The sequence below is a fragment of the Octopus bimaculoides genome, chromosome 4 (assembly GCF_046866305.1).
Source record: "Octopus bimaculoides isolate indiv1 chromosome 4, ASM4686630v1, whole genome shotgun sequence".
Lineage (NCBI taxonomy): Eukaryota > Metazoa > Mollusca > Cephalopoda > Octopoda > Octopodidae > Octopus > Octopus bimaculoides.
In genome coordinates this window covers 116091300-116112184 of record NC_142931.1, presented here as the reverse complement: position 1 = coordinate 116112184, position 20885 = coordinate 116091300, and the positions used below count along the sequence as shown (strand labels likewise).

Here is a 20885-nt window from a genome sequence, read left to right as displayed (position 1 = left end):
CAGGGCCATCTACCTGAAGGGGTTTGTGTTTTATCTACCTTTCTACTTATTAGGATTTTGGTTTTAGCTAGGTTGACTCTAAGGCCCTTCAATTCTAGACCTTGCTTCCACACCTGAAACTTCTCCTCTAGTTCTGATAGTGACTCCGCAATTAGGGCAAGGTCATCAGCATAGAGGAGCTCCCAGGGGCAACCTGTCTTGAACTCCTCTGTGATTGCCTGGAGGACTATGGTAAATAATAGGGGGCTGAGGACGGAACCTTGGTGGACCCCTACCTCTACCCGGAATTCATTGCTGTACTCATTTCCAACCCTCACCTTACTGGCCGCATCTCTGTACATGGCTCGCACAGCTCTCACTAGCCATTCTTCTATCCCAAGTTTCCTCATTGACCACCAGATAAGGGATCGGGGGACCCTGTCAAAGGCTTTCTCCATATATTATATTATATTTATCCGGATGAAAATTGACTTCTTCCACTGGGGAAGATTAGTTTATGGTATCATGGTTTCAATTCCCAGACTGGGTGTTGTGAGTGTTTATTGAGCGAAAAACACCTAAAGCTCCATGAGGCTCCAGCAGGGGGGCGGGGTGAACCCTGCTGTACTCTTTCACCACAACTTTCTCTCACTTTTTCTTCCTGTTTCTAAATGTTGGCCTGCTCGCTTAGCCAGTGGGGTGGTGTCATTTGAAGGCTAAAACAATGCGAAGCGCATTGTGACCAGCGATGTATAACAACACCTGATGGCCTGGTCAGTCACGTGATCACGTGATATGTGTGTGTGTGTGTGTGTATACATGCATTCAGAAGGGCATTCAGTTTTATGAACCATGCCAAAGCAGACATTGGAGTTCAATACAGTCCTCTAGCTCACCAGTTCATATTAAACCTTTCAACTCATGCCAGCATAGAAAAGGGGATGTTAACTGATGATGATAATCACAGTAGGTTATGTAGTTGAGTAATAGTACGAAGCTTCTTATTCTATTCAAAGCTATGCTACAGAAGGAGAGAAATCTAATGTTTTAGGCAGTACCCATGAAATACATGCCTTTGATTCAATTCATTTGGCAAATTCTGAAGAATTTAGTAAAATAATATTGTCTGAAATGTAAATTACCATGAGATTTGGATGGTTTTTTTTTTTACTTAAATCACTTTAAATCTGGAAGTTTGTAATATAGAACAAGGGGCAGTTTCATGCAGGGTGATTTCAAAACAGTTAAATATTATGATATCTACTATTTCTAGAAGGTTGAATGACCACATATTGGCTTCTCATGTCAAAGGAATTGCCCATCTAATAATATTAATAAATGCGCCCTTTTAAAGCCTAGCCAGGTTCATGAGGCTGGTTTCCGGGTTTCAATGGCGTATGTGTTCCCCAGCTGGACGGGACGCCAGTCCATCACAGCATTACTCCTTTCTGGACAGGACTCCAATCTGTTGCAGGATTACTCATTTTTGCCACCTGAGTGGACTGGAGCAACGTGAAATGAAGTGTTTTGCTCAAGAACACAACGTGTCGCCTGGTCCAGGAATCGAAACCACAGTCTTACGATCATGATGCTGACACCCTAACCAACTAAGCCACGCACCTCCACAATTGCCCATCTACTTTTGATAAACAATATATCATATATACTTGTGTATGATGCAAGAAATTTAGTACAAAATACCAGGGTGAGAACTTCAAGTTAGCATTGTACACATGTATGTGAGTAAAAAGAATACATTTTATTATTAATTTTTAGGTATAATGAGTGAGTTGCATTGTATTTAGGAATTATATTGTCCTTAAGTAATTACAGTAATGGTTATAAATAATTAAATAAATGTATGAGTCTGTGTACTTCTCTTTGTGTGTAATATTTTCTTTTTGTCTGTATGTGTTTTTGTATATATATTTGCATATTTCATTTATTCATCTTTGTTTCTGTTCAGAATAATAATGTAAAAGAATTGCTAATTAAATAGGCAAAGACCTGACATGAATCAGAAATCTAATTAATTAATACCTTTACTGAGCCAAATGGGAAGCCCGTATGGTTGTTCAACATGCTAGAAATAACAGCCAAAACATTCTCATATATCATACCTACTATCTTAAAAAAGGAAAGATACATTTAATAATGTAGTTCAAGATACATAATGCCTGAAAAAAAAACAAAAAAAAAAACAAGATTATCACAGTCTGGAGGATTATCACAGAGCTGAAATGGAGCTGAACAACAACAGCCATCTGGCTTTGAATTATCATCTCCTGTTTTAATAATGGTGGTGGCATCACAAGAACAGTTTCAATCGTTCAACTTAACCAAGAAACTGGGTGGTTAAGATGTTTGTGTCCCAATCTCATGGTTTTGGGTTCAGTCCTAGTATAGTCTCTTCAGTAAGTATCTTCTACTATAGCCCTTGACCATCCAAAGCCTGATGAGTGGATTTAAGTAGCTTGTTTTACAATACTCTCATATCTCTTAGCCTCATTAGCTGAGTTTCCTTGCTGAAGAGGTTTAATAAGGCTGAAACATGTCAGCTGCTTTCCCCAGTTGACTTTAATGACCAGATCAACTCCAATCTGTATTGTCTTTATTTTCCAAAAATATCAAACCAACTGATCTTATGAGAGTTACTTCCCTTGCTTTTTTTATTTTTAAATTTCAAATACTCCATAGCAGGATTTTTGACCAACTAAATACCTGGTTTACCACAGTTATTTAAACTATTTTAATTCACTGTATTACATCTGTGAGACTCTACCCTATTTGTTCACAGATGTATCCTGCTATGACTACATGGAAAAATACATTGCAAGGTTTACTCATTTCCATTAATATATCAAGACACAACCTTAACATTTTTAGAGGATGAAGGGATTTATGTCATATGTCATTTATGCCATTTGTTTGAGCAGTAGAGGTGTATATCTATTGTGCCAAAGCAATAAAATAGCATTCTGAAGTAACTACTATTTTTCCTATCTTTTTTTCTTTTATCTCTCTTAGGTAGAACGTCCAGTGCGGAGGTACACCACAGAAGTTTCCAACTTGTGCAGTATATATGTTTTACTCCACTTTACTGCAGTCACGTATTTCTTCCTAACGATTTTGAGTGTTAACCATGTAAGTTTTCTCTCATCATATTTCATTACCGAACAAAAAGAAAAAAAAATCACAGAATTTACTGTATAGTTGAGTAGTTATAATATGAAGCTTCGTATTCTATTCAAAGCCATGCCATGAAAGCAGAGAAATCTAATGTTTTAGGTAGTATTTTTCAAATACCTGTCTTTGAGTCAATTCATTTGGAAAATTCTACAGAATTTAGTAAAACTACTTTGTTTGAGACATAAATTAGCATGAAATTTTGAAGTTTTTATTTATATCACTTTAAATTAGGAAGTTTGTAATGTACAATCAAGGGCAGATTCATGTAGGATGGTCTCAAAGAGTTATGTATTATGATACCTTATTCTTTTTGCTTAATTCTGAAGAGTTAGTAAGCGTGTTCAACTGTTAAGCAACACAAACAGGATAAAAAAAACCAGCTTCACTACAAGACTGGTATGTTATTTTATGAAAGTCAGAAAGATGAAAAGTAAAGCTGACCTTGTTAATATTAATATTAATAACCTATATAAGGTGGCAAGCTGATGGAATCATTAACACAACAGGCAGAATTCTTAGCAGGATTTCATTCATCTGTATGTTCTGAGTTCAAATTCTACCAAGGTCGACTTTGCTTTTCATTCTTTTGAAGTTAATAAGATAAGTACCATTTAAGCACTGGGATCGATGTAGTCAACTTAACAATGCGAACTTGCTGGCCAAAATTTGAAACCAATATTATTAATAACTTACTTAAGGCAGCGAGCAGGCAGAATCATTAGCATGCCAGGCAAAATGCTTAGCAACATTTCACCCATCTTTGTACTGAGTTCAAATGTTGCAGAAGCCAACTTTACCTTTCTTCCTTTTGAAATTAATAAAATAAGCACCTCTTGAACACTGGGGTCAATGTAATCAACTTAACCCCTCCACCCCGAAATTTTGGGTCTGGTATCAAAATTTGAAACCAATAATAATAACCTGCCTTCTTTTGTTCTTTCTAGTTGATGCCACAAGAATCTGTTCTAGCAGTTTTGGGATTCATTATATATTCTTTATCCTGTTTTGGTAATATCTTTGACCAAAGGTAAGTTGATGTAAAATTTTACTTCTTATTGTTCTTAATATGTAAGCTTAATCACCATTGTTGGGTTTGTTGTTGGCACTCTGTTGCTTATGACGTCGAGGGTTCCAGTTGATCCGATCAACGGAACAGCCTGCTCGTGAAATTAACGTGCAAGTGACTGAGCACTCCACAGACACGTGTACCCTTAACGTCGTTCTCGGAGATATTCAGTGTGACACAGTGTGACAAGGCTGACCCTTTGAAATACAGGCACAACAGAAACAAGAAGTAAGAGTGAGAGAAAGTTGTGGTGAAAGAGTACAGCAGGGTTTGCCACCATCCCCTGCCGGAGCCTCGTGGAGCTTTAGGTATTTTCGCTCAATAAGCACTCACAACACCCGGTCTGGGAATCGAAACCGCGATCCTATGACCGCGAGTCCACTGTCCTAACCACTGGGCCATTGCGCCTCCACCATATGTAACTATATGTAAGCTTAATCAGCCCTGTGGGATACAAGTAATCAATCAAACAACTAGGCATGATCCACAGAAACTGTATTCCAGATATTCTATGGTTCAGAACAGAACCACAGTATAAATGCTCTTATACACAGTGGTAATATTTGTTGTTTAGCCCAAAGCCAGATATGATCAAAAATGCACTCTAGCTGCAAACATTGAATCTATTTCACTTTTCAGATACATTGTATCTAAGACCACATTTTCTAGTACTCCTTTTTTTGTTTTTTGTTTTTTTTTGTTTTGCGGAAACAACAGAGTGTGATTGGAGGGTGATTTTGCTGCATTTCTAGAGAGCTGGCTGAACTATTAGCATATCATAAAAAAGTGCTTAGTGTTATTTCTCACAGCTCATTATGTTCCAAGTTCAAAGTCTGCTGAGGCTGAATTTGCTTTTCATCCTTTCAGGTTCTATAAAGTAATGTACCAGTCAATTACTAGAGTTGATGCAATCAACTTGCCCTCTTGACTAAAGATGCTGGCCTTAAGTCAAAATTTAAAAGAATTATCATTATTATTATTATTATTATTATTATTATCATTATTATTATTAAAGCAGCAAGCTGGCAGAAACATTAACATGCCGGGCGAAATGCTTACCAGTATTTTGTCTGTCTTTATGTTCCAAGTTCAAATTCCGCCGAAGTTGACTTTGCCTTTCATCCTTTCAGGGTCGATAAATTAAGTACCAGTTGCATACTGGAGTCAATCTAATCGACTGGCCCCACTCCCAAAATTTCTGGCCTTGTGCCTAGAGTAGAAAAGATTATTATTATTATTAAGGTGGTGAGCTAGCAGAATCATTAGCATGCCGAGCAAAATGCTTTGAGCAATGGGGTTGATGTAATCAACTAGTCCCTTCCCCTAAATTTCGGGCCCTGTGCCTTCAGTAGAAAGGATTATTATCATTATTACTATTATTAAGGCAGCACTCTGGCAGAAGTTCATGCACACCATACAAAATGCTTTGCAGCATTTCATCCATCTTTACATTCTGAGTTCAAATTCCACCAAGGTCAACTTTGCTTTTCATCCTTTTGAGGTTAATAAAATAATTTCCAGTCAAGTACTGGGGTCGATGTAATCAACTTCTCCTCCCCTCCCCTCAAAAAATACAGGCCCTATGCCAGAAATTTGAAACTAGTATTATTGTCTTTAAGATGGCAAGCAGGCAGAATCATTAGCACACTGGACAAAAATGCTTAACAGCATGTTTTTCAGTTGTCTGCATTCTGAGTTCAAATCCCACTGAGGTTGACTTTGCTTTTCATCTTTTTAGGGTTGATAAAATAAGTATCACTCACGTACCAGTGTCAATTACATTGACTTACCCTTCCCACCAAATTTAGAATTATCCTCAAAGTGGTGAGCTGGCAGAATTGCTAACATGTTGCAAAATGCTAGCAGCATTTCTTCCAGCTCCTTTTGCTCCAAGTTCAAATTCTACTGAGGTTGACTTTACCTTTCATCCTTTGGTCAATAAAATAAGTATCAGTTGAGCGCTGGGGTCAATGTAATCAAGTAGTACTTCCCAAAAAATTTCAGGCCTTTTGCCAATATTAGAAAGAATTAAGGTGACAAGCTAATAGAATTGTTAGTATGTCAGCAAAAATGCTTTGCAGAATTTCTTGCAGCTGTTTATATTCTGAATCCACTGAGATTAACTTTGTCCTTCATCCTTTGCATTCAATGAAATAAGTACCGGTTGAGTACTGGGGTTGATGTAATCAACTAACTCCTTCCCCTAAAATTTCAAACTTTGTTCCTATAGTAGAAAAGATTGTTATTATTCCAAGTTACATAGTATGAAGTCCAGTCAAATGTCATTTCTAAAATGTTTTTTTATTCAAGTCTAGTGTTTTCTTTTAACTCACTACCCTGTTATATTAATCTTTTGATGTATATACAAATAATGTCAAAATAAAGCATAGAGGATATTTATATAACTTAGCTAAGGTTTCCATATTAGTATCTATGACTTTGTTCCATTTTTTTTTTTTTTTTGACTAAATTATTTTTCATTTATTATTTCTTTTCATTTAGGTCTTACGCTACTTACATGGAAATTCTCCGCTGTGGTTCTGCTTTGTGCATTAGCCAACTTGCCAACTTTCAGGTGCTGTCACAGTTTTATAATGAGATGATTGTAACAATGATACCTTGGTTTTATGGCATCTCAGCTCTTCTGTGGATTCTAGCCCTGCTCTTTGGTGGCAGCAAACAACAATTAAAAGATCAAAAGATAGCTTAGTTTCAAAATAATTCTGAAAGACATTTCTTCAAAACTACCACTTTATGTTCTTCACAACCAAATATCTTACCAATTAATAATTATACATTAATGTGATGTAAACAAATATTTTATAATTGGATTTTATATTGATTCTCTTTAAAAATTGACAGTAAATAATTAACTGATATCTTTTGACAAAACAAAACTACCTTGACAAGAATATAAACAAATGAATCAGCTCCAGTTTATTACTGTTACATATTGTATCAACCCCACTGGGATTTGAGCCATAATGCTACAGAGGAATGTATCTAAGATTCCAGTTTGGTGCTCTGTTGTTTTTATTGACTCACTATTTTCCAGTATTTGTGAGGAATATTATGAATAGATGAAAAATATGCGAAAAGCACATTGTACCAAATGTGAACATAGGAAATGCAAATATCAGAAGTGAAGCAGCCAAGACACTCCTACCCCAGAGAAACGCACATCTTGATACACAGTTATGTGGAGACAACATGTCCCTTTATTTTCTGTCTTGTACTTGTTTCAATCATTGGACTGCAGTCATGCTGGGGCACCATCTTGAAGGATTTTAGCCTAGCAAATCAATACCAGTACTTATTATTATTTTTTTTTTTTTTATGTATGTTACTTATTCTATTGGGGGTCTTCTGCTGAACTGCTAAGTTACAGGGATGTAAACAAACCATCATCGGTTGTCAAGTGAACAGGGGACAAACACAGACACAAAGACACATTATATATATATATATATATATATATATATATATATATATATATCTTTCACTTATTTCAGTCATTGGACTGCAACCATGCTGGGATACTGCTTTGAAGGGTTTTAGTCAAACAAATTGCCCCCAGTACTTATATCTTGTTTTTAAGCCAGGTACTTGGTCCCTTTTGCTGAACTGCAAAGTTAAAGGGACATAAACAAATCAATACCAGTCATCATGTAAAGGTGGGACAAACACAGACACATTGATATATATCCTCACACAAACACACACATGAACTTCTACAGTCTTTGTTCTGCAAATTCACTCACAAAGCATTGGCTGATCCACTGCTATAGTAGAAGACACTTGCCTAATGTGCCATGCAGTAGGACTGAACCCGGAACCATGTGGTTGGGAAGCAGGCGTCTTAACCACACAGCCAAGCCTGTGCCTTACTAAAGTTCTTGCTTTCATTTTTTTTGTCTCAATTTTTGAAAATTTAATTTTAAAACAAGAAAAATACAGTAGCAGAGACCAAATTCAACCAAGTGAGTTGAATTTGGTAGATGGAAACTGTGCAGAAGCTTGTGACATATATATATATGTCTTTCATCTTTTATGGCAACTGTCTTCCACTATAGTTTTGGGCCGACCAAAGCCTTGCGAATGGATTTGGTAGAGGGAAATTGAAGTCCGTCGTGTGTGTGTGTGTGTGTGACTTTGTGTCTGTGTTTGTTCCCTGCCACCACTTGACAACAGGTGTTGGTTTGCTTATGTCCCCATAACTTATCAGTTCAGCAAAAAGAGAGTGATAAAATAAGCACCAGACTTTAAAAAAAAAAGGTAAGCACTAGGGCTGTTTTATTCAACTAAAAGTGCCCCAGCATGGCCATAGTCTAATGACACAAACAGATAAAAGACAAAAGAAAATATATATATATATATATATATATATATATTATTTTGTTTAAAAGAGTTCCAACACTGTCTGTTTTTTACGTTTTATTTATATTCCTGCAGAACTAAGGTGGGGTATAGAATATGGAATATACAATATATAATATATAATATACAATATACAATATAAAATAAGATAAAATAAAAATGGATGGCACCATGAAAGAAAGTATTGAATGTAGATGAAATATTGAGTGTTCAATATAAAGGATCAAATATATAAATATAAATATATGAAGGCGACTCGAGTTTCAGGGCTATTTCCCTTCGTCATGGCCGGTATGACAGACTTTAACAGACAGTCTGTTAAAGTCTGTCATACCGGCCATGACGAAGGGAAATAGCCCTGAAACTCGAGTTGCCTTTATATATTTATATTTATATATTTGATCCTTTATATTGAACACTCAATATTTCATCTACATTCAATATTTTCTTTCATGGTGCCATCCATTTTTATTTTATTTTATTTTATATTATATATTGTATATTCCATATTCTATACCCCACATTGGTTCTGCAGGAATATAAATAAAACATAAAAAACAGACAGTGTTGGAACTCTTTTAAACAAAATAATATATTCCTCTATACACAATCATACAAAAAAACCACCTTTTTTGTATTTATTTTTACTCGCATATATATATATATATATATATATATATATATATATATATACATAATATTTTTATTTTAGTTGAGTCAGTCGCTTGATACTCTGCAGTTACCCCTGTGCATACACTGAGTCATCAGGCTGACTCAAGCAAAATAAAAATATTATTAACCTATACTAAGGTATTAAGTTCTTTTTCTTCCAACAAACAACACACACACACACACACACATATACTTTTTATTAAAGCCAAAAAATTTTCACAAAGTGTTACTCAGTTACCATTCATCAGACAGATGTGATCATACTAAATTTACTAATATCACAACTGCCCTACAAATGGTCATATGAAACTTTGAGTAATAGTTTGTGAAGATTTTTGTGGCTTTAATAAAAAGCATATTACTCTACCTTCGGTATTTGAGTACTATTTTTTCCACTTTGTTCTGCATTTATGTGCTTGTGTGTGTGTGTGTGTGTGTGTGTGTATGCTTGTGTGCGCATATGTGTGTGTATATATGCTCATGTGTGTGCATGTGTGTGTGTACACCACCATGAATGTATATTGTTTATGTTTACTGATTTACTGGTATAAAACATGTTTTGTAAAAAGACACATACCATTAGCAATTGAATAAGTAGATATTGATAAAAGAGATGCCAAGCTGAAACAAATACTGGTGGGTAGTAATTGCGATCAACTAAAACATTTGAAGATGGTATCCCCTGAATGGTTGCAGTCCAATTAATGAGGCCAGTATAAAAGAAAAAATGGCAATTCAATTGTATCATGAACATCATGAAATAATAAAACAAGAAAATAACAAATCAGATCATATATTAATCATCGGGATGAGATTAACATGTATATTATATTTTTTCTTTTACATAGCACTTTTAATCAATAAAAATAATAAAACAAAAATAATTATCTTTACACATCATTTGGAACTATAAAGCAAGAGTGAAGGCAATTGATTCACATGGAATAGAGTAAAAAAAAAATCATAGATTTTATATTTCTTCTAGAAACCTATTTTGTTTATACCACATTTGCCAGCATTTATGAAACATCATGACAGAGAGGCAGTAATTATTCAGTTATCTGTGTGACAACTTTGTTTTTCTTTCCCTATTTTATAGATAAACATAAAAGAAAATAGAAAAAAAGAGCAGGTTGCTTTCCAAACCAAAGTTATTAGGGGTTTTTTTTTTTCCATTTATCGATGAAAAATGGGAAAAAAATCATTAAAGACTCAAATTAAACTTATTACAAATGAATAAAATAAGAACTATTTGGTGAGATATAAATGATTTTATAATACAGTTCGTTAATAGAAAAACACAGAGTCTTTATTATTCAATGATTGTGATGATGAAGATGATGATGATGATGATGATGATGATAATGATGATTAAAATGATGTCATTAGCAATGATAACATAGATAATACAATTATTTTAGAATACAATAACAGATTTCTTTTTTAAAATAAAAAAAAATAATAAAATCATTCTTTTGTTCAGAAATGGCATAGTACAACAAACACAAATAATGAGGAATAGCTTTGTTAATGGTTACATCTCTTCTACAAGCATATCAAATATCTTCATGCAACTAACTCATAGGCATTTGTGAGAAATGTCTTTGGCACCAGACCAATCTGGCCATCAAGCATTCCAATCCACCAAGACTGCTTATCATATTCTTTATTCAGAATCCTGATCAGATCTCCTTCTTTAAAAGCAAGCTCGGTGCTGTCATCTGCCACACAATCCCAAAGACTGTAATAGATGTTCTCATAGTCATCTGGCTTTATTTCCACTTTGGTGCTTCGAAGGAACTTCTGTACATCGGTGCCAATATCATCGTACACTTCTCCTATCAGACCATCATCGGTGGCAGCTGGTTCAGTGGGGCGGACAGTTGGAGGATTTCTTTCTGGCAGAGCTGGGGGAGGAGGAGACGCATTAGATTTGAGAAGCAAGTGCTTCGGTGACCCTGGGATAGGAGGCAACTCAGCTTTCTTGCTTGATGTTAGTTCAACATCATCTGGCAGACAGTTTAAGTTATCATCATACACCTCTTCAGCAATGGATGGCCGTCCATTAAGAGGCAAGATTTCATCAAATTCTTCATAAATGCTCTCCCCATCTGAAAAATACAAAACATATTTTGTTACGTCTGAAGAAAGTCATAGTCTTAATGTCTTATTATCTAACACGCACACTGGCTCAATTTCCACTCATTTAGTATTTATGCTTTTTCTTCCAAAATCTTCGTTGTTTTTGCAACTTTGTCAATGGAAGTTGAAAGTCAACATCCATTGACAAAGTTGCAAAAGCAATGAAAGTTTTGGAAGGAAAAATATAAATAATAAATGAATGAAAATCGAACCAGTGAGTGTGTTAGATAATGCACCACCAGTGGAGGCACATGGCGTAGTGGTTAGGGTATTGCTAGATTGTGGGTTCACTAGATTGTGGATTTGATTCCCAGACCAGGCAGCTTATTGTGTTCTTGAGCAAAACACTTAATTTCAAGTTGTTCCAGCCCACTCAGCTGTAAATCTTCCAATCAGTGAGAATGTTGGCCTACTCACCGAGCCAGTGGGGTGGTATCACTTGAAAGGTAAAACAATGTGAAGCACATTGTAACCAGTGATGTGTGACAACATCCTATAGTCTGGTCAATATCATGATTTATGCAGCAGTAGCTTAAGTTAGGTTTGTCAGGAACCTCGGGATTCATAAGGCTAGAGTTTAACCTGATTTCCTTGACATATAAGTGAGAGATAACAATACTTCCTACCTGAATAGGGTACTAGTCCATCACAGGGTTAGCTTCCCAGGTATTGCTAGAATTCATTTACAACTGAGTGGACTGGGGCAACATGAAATGAAGTGTTTTACTCACAATCACAATGCACTGCCTGATCCAAGAATTGAAACTACAATCTTGCAATCGTAAGCGCTACACTCTAACCACTAGGCTACGCACCTTCACATTTATGCAGCAGTATGGCTAAGCTTATAAAGTATTGGTCAACCAGAATAGAAGTGTGTGTCTGATTATTAGCACTATGCTGTATTTGTGGTCATGACATTTTAAGTCTCAATCATCAAGTCTACTAAACGCTGAGTGGTAGATACCACAGGGTGGTATAGTTCACTGCTGTCAGCATTAACAGTTCTGTAAGGTGACAAGTGTTCCCTAAGTTTGTAGTACTGAATTAAAATTTTATATATCACATCTCAAATAGAAGCTACTAAGCAGTATTTTCCTATTGAATTACCACATGAAGATTGTTGTGACCAGCCATGAACACCTCATGTTCAATTGTATTATCAAGAATTACATTATCCATTTTTGAGATAATAAGGTAAGATTTGTGGAAGATTTGGCTGTTTTTTCCAGCAAGTTGAGCAACTACATAGATACTCTCTGTGCAAGAAGATTGGGTCTTGAGTGATATATTTATTGCCAAAGTTTTGTATATTTACAGATAAAATCAGTTACTCATAAAATAAGGATTTTTTTTAAAATACACACTCACGTGTGTATGTATACATAGGTATATATATTTATGAACAATTATTGATTGTATGTTTTCAGTGACCCAATCAGGCTAATTACTGGTCCCCTGTAAGACATGTGGAAGGTAAAAATCAGTAGAGCATCAGGCAATATAAATTGTTGTTTTTTTCTTTTTTTGTTATGTCCATTTACAATCTGAAGCCAAATCCTGTCCATATACACCTTGCTTTTCATCCTTCTGATATCAATAAAATAAGTGTTGGAAGTTGATGTGGCCGACTATACCATTCAAGGTGGTACCGCAGCATTGCAACAAACATTATCCTCATCACCACCATCATCATTATTATTATTTCACATCTGTCTTCTATGTTGGCATGTGTTGGATGGTTTGACAGGATGCAACAGGTTAGAGGAACACATCTTGTTCCAGTATCTCAGTTTAAGGAAGGTTTCTAAGGCTAGATACCCTTCCAAATGCCAACCACATTATAGAGAGTACTGGGTGCCTTTTTTTCGAGTACCAACACAAGTGCGATTGCCATGTAACTCACAAAACCACATTTCAATGACCAAAATCACTAATTTGATTTTATATTAAAATGGAGGTGACTTGTGTATAAATGATTCTGCATAGAATAGAGATTTTACAAATTCTTACAACAATTCTATTTGGTGATAGAGCCTTGAAATTCTATTTGTTCTTTAGTCTAAACTCACAGCAATCAATCCAAAGGAATGAGGGGTTTGAAAAATGATTAGCATCCCTATACTAATGCAAATTGGCTAAGGATGAAAGCCACAACTTCATTATATGTTAGTGCAACTTCCTTTTCAAAATAAAATAAATATTACTGGATGTAAGGTAGTGAAAATCAGCCAATTTGAATGCTAAAAGGTAAAAGAATTGATAAAATTGGTTACCTTGATCATCCATCATTGAACTTGTCATCATATTCAAAGCAGCATTTTCAATGGAAGACTTCCAATCAGCCAGTTCTTCTTTGGATGGAGCCACAAACTAAAGAAATAAAATAGTTTAATCAAAAGTAAATTCAACTTTAAATGGGATAACAAGAGAGAGTAAAGCATGATGAAGGGAACCTATTTTTGTGGGAGGATGGTAATGGCCTGAGTAACAAAGTAAACAATGTTGGTGCGGAGTGTGGAAAGGATTAGTGTTGAAGGTTTGTGAAAAAGAGAAGAGCAGAGTAGTAAAGGTGAGGGAGTGTATTGTATAGGGTGGAGTTCAGTGCTATCCTATGTTTAACCCTTTAGCATTTAAACCAGCTGTATCCGGCCAAAATATTCTGCCTGCTTTATGTTCAAACTGTGGAGGTGCAATGGCCCAGTGGTTAGGGCAGCGGACTCACGGTCATAGGATCGTGGTTTCAATTCCCAGACCGGACATTGTGAGTATTTATTGAGTGAAAACACCTAAAGCTCCACAAGGCTCCGGCAGGGGATGGTGGCGAACCCTGCTGTACTCTTCCACCACAACTTTCTCTCACTCTTACTTCCTGTTTCTGTTGTGCCTGTAATTCAAAGGGTCAGCCTTGTCACACTGTGTCACGCTGAATGTCCTCAAGAACTACGTCAAGGGTACACGTGTCTGTGGAGTGCTCAGCCACTTGCACGTTAATTTCATGAGCAGGCTGTTCCGTTGATCAGATCAACTGGAACCCTCGACGTCATAAGCGACGGAGTGCCAACAACAACAATGTTCAAACTAGCTGATCTTGTCTCTCACACCTACCCTACAATGTCATTCTAAAAATAAACTATCACATCATCAAAATTTTGATGCTACAAGACAATTCATGATTAATTCAGAGCAATGTGAATAAATAAGCATTACATTTACCAAAATAATCCAAATGCTAAAGGATTAAAGTGTAAATAGGGAGGAAAGTGTGATGGGGAGGGTTCATGAAAGAGAGAAAGATGTGGATGTTGAGGATCCAGAATGGCTGTGGCAACAGGATGATTGAAGAAAAGACAGGATCTTGGGTTCGTGGAGATAGACCAGAGAGAGAGATGAGAATGTGATGATTTTAGGTGAGCTGAGGGTAGTAGTGTAGAGAATAACAGAGAAGATACTATTGAAAGATAGAGTATGGAAGGAACAGGTAAAAGAAAGAAGGTATTAGTATCAGGGATTAGGGAGAAAGAATGGGACACAGCAATAAGGATGATGAGGTGAGTAATGTGAGAGAAAGATCCAGTACTATCTATATAAGAATATATACAAATGTTATAAACAAAATTTACCAGATAAGATCGTTTTCCTGGAGACACAAGTTCAAAACTCAGCTCCTTTTTGCTCGCTTCTTTTACCACATTTGGATTTGTTCTTACTTCATAATCTAAAAGCAAAAATGCAAAAGAGAAAAGAAAAATTAAGCAAATTTTAAAAGTGATGTTAATGAAGGGTCATGTGATCTATTATGTCATTAGAGTAGGTCTGTCATGAGCCCTAGAGTTTTACTCAGTTTCCACAGCAGATAAGTGACTGAAATTACATCACTACATCCTGAACAGGATGTTTTTACACCACAGTGTTAGCTTCCTAGCTATTACTGGAACTCATTTACAACTGAGTGGAATGAGCAATGTGACATGAAGTGCCTTTCTCAAGAACACAAATGTGCCACCAGATCCAGGATTGGAAACCGTGATCTGACAATCATGAGTGCAACACCCTACCCACTAGGCCATGCATCATCATGTCAATGGAGTAAGTTAAAAGATTTTGTTTTGATTAAGAATATTAAGCCAAGAGGGCCCATCCTTCTCTAAGCTACACCCAGGGAAAAATTTGAACTCGGCACCTACTACAAGCCACTGGAAACTTGTCTCCACTATGTATGTATAAGATATGCTTTACCAGCTCATTGTATCTATTTTCCCTTACATGGACTGCACCAATGAAGCGTTGATTGTTCAGATCCTGAAGATAATACTGTGTTGATAAGATACAAACCCAGCAAACCCTTCAACTAGCTGCCCAAACCACTAAAAATGAAAGACCATCTGGAGACGCAAGAAGCACAGTTTGTTGTTGAACTAAATTCTAACACTTGCAGTCTCTGCCATTAAGAGTAGAATCATTTCTCCAGATTCTCAGGTACCTCTACAATACCCTCAAAATATTATAGCATCTAACAAGAACATTACAACACACCAGAACATTAACATCCAGTTGATGCTATAATACCCTAGAACATGACATCACCCAGCAACACTACAAAAATAATCCAGAATACTACAAAGACACACACAACATTGCAGCACCACCAGGGTTTGTAAGGGATGGATCCATACAGTAACTTGATCTAGGGCCCAGACATCTGAGAAAGAGTTTCCATGAATACTTATGGACCTCTCGCTCATAAAAAATATAAAAGAAAAACTTCTCAGTTACATTGAATTTTGAGGGGAGTTCTCCTTTCACTACCAATACTACCACCACCAGCAGAACCCAGAAACAACTATCACTTCACAAAATTTCTCATGGAAGCCCTGAGTACACCATGAAACACTCAACCCAGATAAAAAAATGAAACACTAAACCCAGACAAAAAAATCAGCTGCAGTATCAATAGCCTCATTAACCTCTACACATACTCATTGCCTGCATAGCCATGACACAACATAACACTAGTCACAAGATATGACTTCATCGCTTGGCTAGTTGTCCAGTACTCTGCTAATTTAGCCATCATTGTTCCTACCCAATGTCCCAGGAAAGACATTAAACCACATCTGGTGGTAAGGCTTCTTGATCAAGAGTTCAGGAGTTTGGAGAATTGTAGAACACAATGAGAAAACACTGCTTTATCTTTACAAAGAAAATGCATGAATCTTTAGACTTTTGCATAGAAGACCATGATTACTGACATTTGTAAAACAGGCATCATGAAGAGAGAGAGAGAGAGAGTTCCTACCCAACCCTCTAAGCATGAAAATTACAAATTTCAAAACATTATTCAAAAAGAACAAGAAAAGGGTAAAAATTGTGGATGAAACTTACCCTTCAGGATAAAAGCACCCAATTGACGTTTATCTGAAGATTTATCATAATAGTATAAAATATTATCCTTGAGAACACACCAGCGCTTTTGATAGGACTTGAAAAGCAGTACATTTTCTGAAATAGAAATTAATTGATTCACAAATAATCATACGATAATATGATAGATACATTTATTATGTTAAAAATAGTTTTAATTTCTGAACAACAAATCTCATATATCCAATCCATGCTTGCATGCAAAACAGACATAAAATGATGATGATATATATATTGTTCATTTGCTAGTTCATTTTTTAAAAGTCTGTTAATCTGTGCTAGATTGGATGAGATGACTATATTGTTTAACATCATATATATATATATTAAGAGAGAGAGGTACACATATATATGTGTGTATATCTAGATTACAGGTAAGTTCACTGCCATCAATTCACCCTGAATAAAATTCACCACAAGGAAAGTTCACCAAAAAAATATATCCCTAATATCTCACCATTAATAGTTAAAAACTATTTTATTGAAAAAAAATGGTGAATTGATGATGGTGAACTGATGATGGTGAACTTTCCCTGTGGTGATTTGATGACGGTGAACTTTCCCTGAGAACTAGGTTAAGGGCACATGTGTCTGTGGAGTGCTCAGCCACTTGCACATTAATTTCACGAGCAAGCTGTTCCACTGATTGGATCAAGTGAAACCCTTGTTTTCATAACCGACAGAGTGCCATACATATATGTGAGATGATGATGACAATGATATATCAGAATGTTACAAATAAAATTAAAAAACATATATGCTGAAATATTGCAAATCTGAAATATATTTTTCAAAAACGGAACCTTTTCTGCGTTTCTTTTCTAAAAAGCCGGTTTTGGTAGCGTTTACAATGTCTGTGGCAGCTATGAAGGGAATTGCTGTGAAGAAAGAAAAACAAAATTTCAACAATAATACAGTGAAATAAATTGAGAATTTTTTCCTTCCTTATTATTTTATTATTTGTACAAATCTAGATGCTAACAGCTGAGTTAGGGTTAGTGTTAGATCACTAGCAAAACTTTGAGACCTATGAATGTTTCATTGTTCGTTGTTATGTTTTAGCAATAGTTGGATGTATTCAACTTCTAAGAGTAAATAATTAAAAAAGAAATGAAAATATTTGCTTCCACTGCAAGCTATATAAATTTTCAACCCCAATTTAATGGCAAAATGAGAAATTAATAAGGTGATTGATAGTTTTTCCTAAAAAACAATATCTTGTCTTGTTTTCTGTTATAACTCCATTCACAACTAGGATGCACCATAGAAATAAAATCAGATTTCTCGACCAGTACTTTATTTTATCAACCCCAGAAGCATCTAGCTTGTTTGACAATTTCTTTGTCAGTGTCCTTGTTTCACTGCCATATAATAGCATTGGTTTTGATATGGATGCAATGAATGTCCCTAAATGTGATATAGCAGCAACATATGACGAATGCCTTTATGGAGACCTGCCAAAAGTTAGTGAGAAGATTAAGTAGACTGCTACAATTATCTGGTCACTAGGTGCAACACCCAGAACTGGAAGCATCCAGAGTAGTCTTGTGGAACCCATTTCATGGTGATGTAAGAAGAGGAAAAATCGTCACACTCACATCAACAACTTGATGGCAGATACTGGCCTGGAATGTATTCAGGACACTGAGGCAGTGATGTTAGACTGGGAAGTGTGGCAGGTAAACTTTGTTGCTGCAGCCCAGGTTGGAACCCAGTCATAAGGGGAAGAAGAAGCAGTGCAGACTTAAGGCATGAGCACACTGGGCAGTTGCTCAGAGTGTCTCACAGATCTTAGGGGCCCAATTCTGATCTATGTATGTTGTGGCCTCCTGTCAGTAAATACTATTGGACCCAGTGCATTGATTTACAATTTGTGCCAGTCGAAATAATAATGAATTCCCTAGAGTTTGTTGTTTTCTACTAGTAACGGGAGTCGGTTTAATCGACTTTCCTCTTCCCTTTAAATTGCTGGCCTTGTGCCTAATCATCGGGCAACGTGCTTTGCAGCATAGAGTTATGGCCCATTACATTCTGAGTTCAATCTTGCTGAGGTTAGCTTTATCTTTCATATCTACAGGGTCGATAAAATAAAGCACCAATAATGTACTGGGTCGCTTTAACTCACTTGTGCCTCCCCCACAAATTGTTGGCCTTGTGCCTAAATGAGAAATCATTCTTTAAAATTTTCTACGTTGTCCCCTTTGATTTTTTTTATTAAACCAGAATTAGTTATTTAGTTTATATATCCTATTTATTTTATAACAAATAGTATTACTTGTTCTTTTTTGTCATATATATATATATATATATATATATATATATATATATATATATATGATATGTGACAATTATTCGGTAGCCATGATAAAACTCTGAGTTTTGGATGTCGGGGTGGAAACCCACGCCAGTATCTCTTCAGTTATAGGACCATCAAAAAAATGCATTTTTTTGATGGCCCGATAACTGAAGAGATGCCAGCGTGGGATTCCGCCCCGACATCCAAAACTCGGAGTTTTATCATGGCTACCGAATAATTGTCACATATTATATTTACAGATAAATTCTTCTATTTACATAATATCGAGGTCTCTTTCATTCTTTTGTTGTCTTACCATTTCTATCAATATATATATATATATATATAAAATAGGAGAGTATTGTAGTTCGCTTGAAGCATTGTGTATTGTTTGTAAAGAATAAAAGGTTTTGAATGGTACAACAATGCACTATAATACAAAAAAATGGATTATATACCTGTTGTAATTTAGTTATCTATAGTCCAAGATATATAGTCCATTTTTTGTATTATAGTGGATTGTTGTACCATTCAAAACCTTTTATTCTTTATATATACAATGTTTTTAACGTAAAATAAAATTATCATTAGATTCTCAGGCTGTCGCATGAATATGAATAGCTTACAATTAAGTTTCACCGTAGATAGATAAGCAAAATTTAATTAGCAGGAGGGTTGGAATAAAAATGGGGAGGGTGGAAAAATCTGAAAAATTAATAAGCGGGCAGTGGGGGAACGATTATTCAAGACCCCAGAGTATGTATAAGTACATATATATATATATACAAAGGGCTCCTTTCAGTTTCAGCTACCAAATCCACTCACAAGTCTTTTGTCAGCCTGGAACTAAAGTGAAGACACCTTCCCAAGGTGCTAGCAGTGGGACTGAACCCAAGACAACACAGTTGAAAAAGACCGAACATCTTAACTATGAAGCCATGCCTGTGTCTATATTGTATGTCAGTAATATTTTGATTCAATTTCATCTTATTAACAGAAGCTACTTAAAGTTAAGTAGAATTTTAATCTATTCAACAGAACATTAGAAATGAAAATGAAACAAAATTTCATTTAGTTTGTATGAGCCATGCTCATCTATTTTCTCTCTTTCGTATAGGCAGAAGGTGTAAGACTTTCTGCCCATACTCACCCTTATACTGCAGGAGTAGCCCTGGACCCTCTCTACACAACCCACTTCCTCACCCTTACCACTGTTCCTCCCTTTCTCACTAATCGCTGAGTTTTCTCTTCTTTTGTTCCTTCCATACTCTTTCCCCCAATAGTAACTACTCTATTATTCTCTCCATTACTACCCTCTCATAACTACACATCTGTTCCTTCCATCCCTATTTTTCCTTCATCCAGCATCTAACCTAAAATTGTCTTGCCTTCTCTGTCTCTCCTAATTATTTTCAGTCACACGAGCCCCTTTAGTCTTGCAGGTTGCACAGTGACCTCACTAATGTGGGTATAATGCTGGTACCATGAAAATATACCCATTATCCTATCAAATGGTTGGTATTAGAAAGGACATCCAGCTGATGAGACCATACCAAAGTAGATATTGAAGTTTAATACATTCCTCTGGCTCATCAGATCCTTTCAAACCATCCAACCCATGCCAGCAAGAAGAGCAAATATTAAATGATGATTATGACACAGCTTGGCTGAATAATCAAGGAGTTCACTATATAATCACAAGGTTCCCAGTTCAACTAGATTGCATGGCAATCAGAATAA

The 20885-nt window shown here is 35.9% G+C and overlaps 2 protein-coding genes across 3 annotated transcripts in view; one reads left to right on the top strand and one right to left on the bottom strand.

Annotated features, from left to right (window-relative positions):
* Nucleotides 1-7165, top strand: part of LOC106872128 (alkylglycerol monooxygenase) — a 32965-nt gene extending 25800 nt beyond the window's left edge. For both annotated transcript variants that reach the window (XM_014918998.3, XM_089351207.1), the window contains 3 exons: nt 3007-3123; nt 4113-4195; nt 6737-7165. In XM_014918998.3, coding sequence (XP_014774484.1) covers nt 3007-3123; nt 4113-4195; nt 6737-6944 — 408 coding nt within the window. In that variant the 3' untranslated portion in view covers nt 6945-7165. The remainder of the gene's footprint in view (nt 1-3006; nt 3124-4112; nt 4196-6736) is intronic.
* A 2902-nt stretch (nt 7166-10067) lies between these two features.
* The window catches only part of LOC106872117 (src kinase-associated phosphoprotein 2), a 28646-nt gene continuing 17828 nt past the window's right edge, over nt 10068-20885 (bottom strand). Inside the window, exons 4-8 of the mRNA XM_089351208.1 lie at nt 17653-17727; nt 16811-16927; nt 15049-15143; nt 13702-13798; nt 10068-11394 (exon numbers count right to left, since the gene is read on the bottom strand). Coding sequence (XP_089207334.1) covers nt 10850-11394; nt 13702-13798; nt 15049-15143; nt 16811-16927; nt 17653-17727 — 929 coding nt within the window. The 3' untranslated portion in view covers nt 10068-10849. The remainder of the gene's footprint in view (nt 11395-13701; nt 13799-15048; nt 15144-16810; nt 16928-17652; nt 17728-20885) is intronic.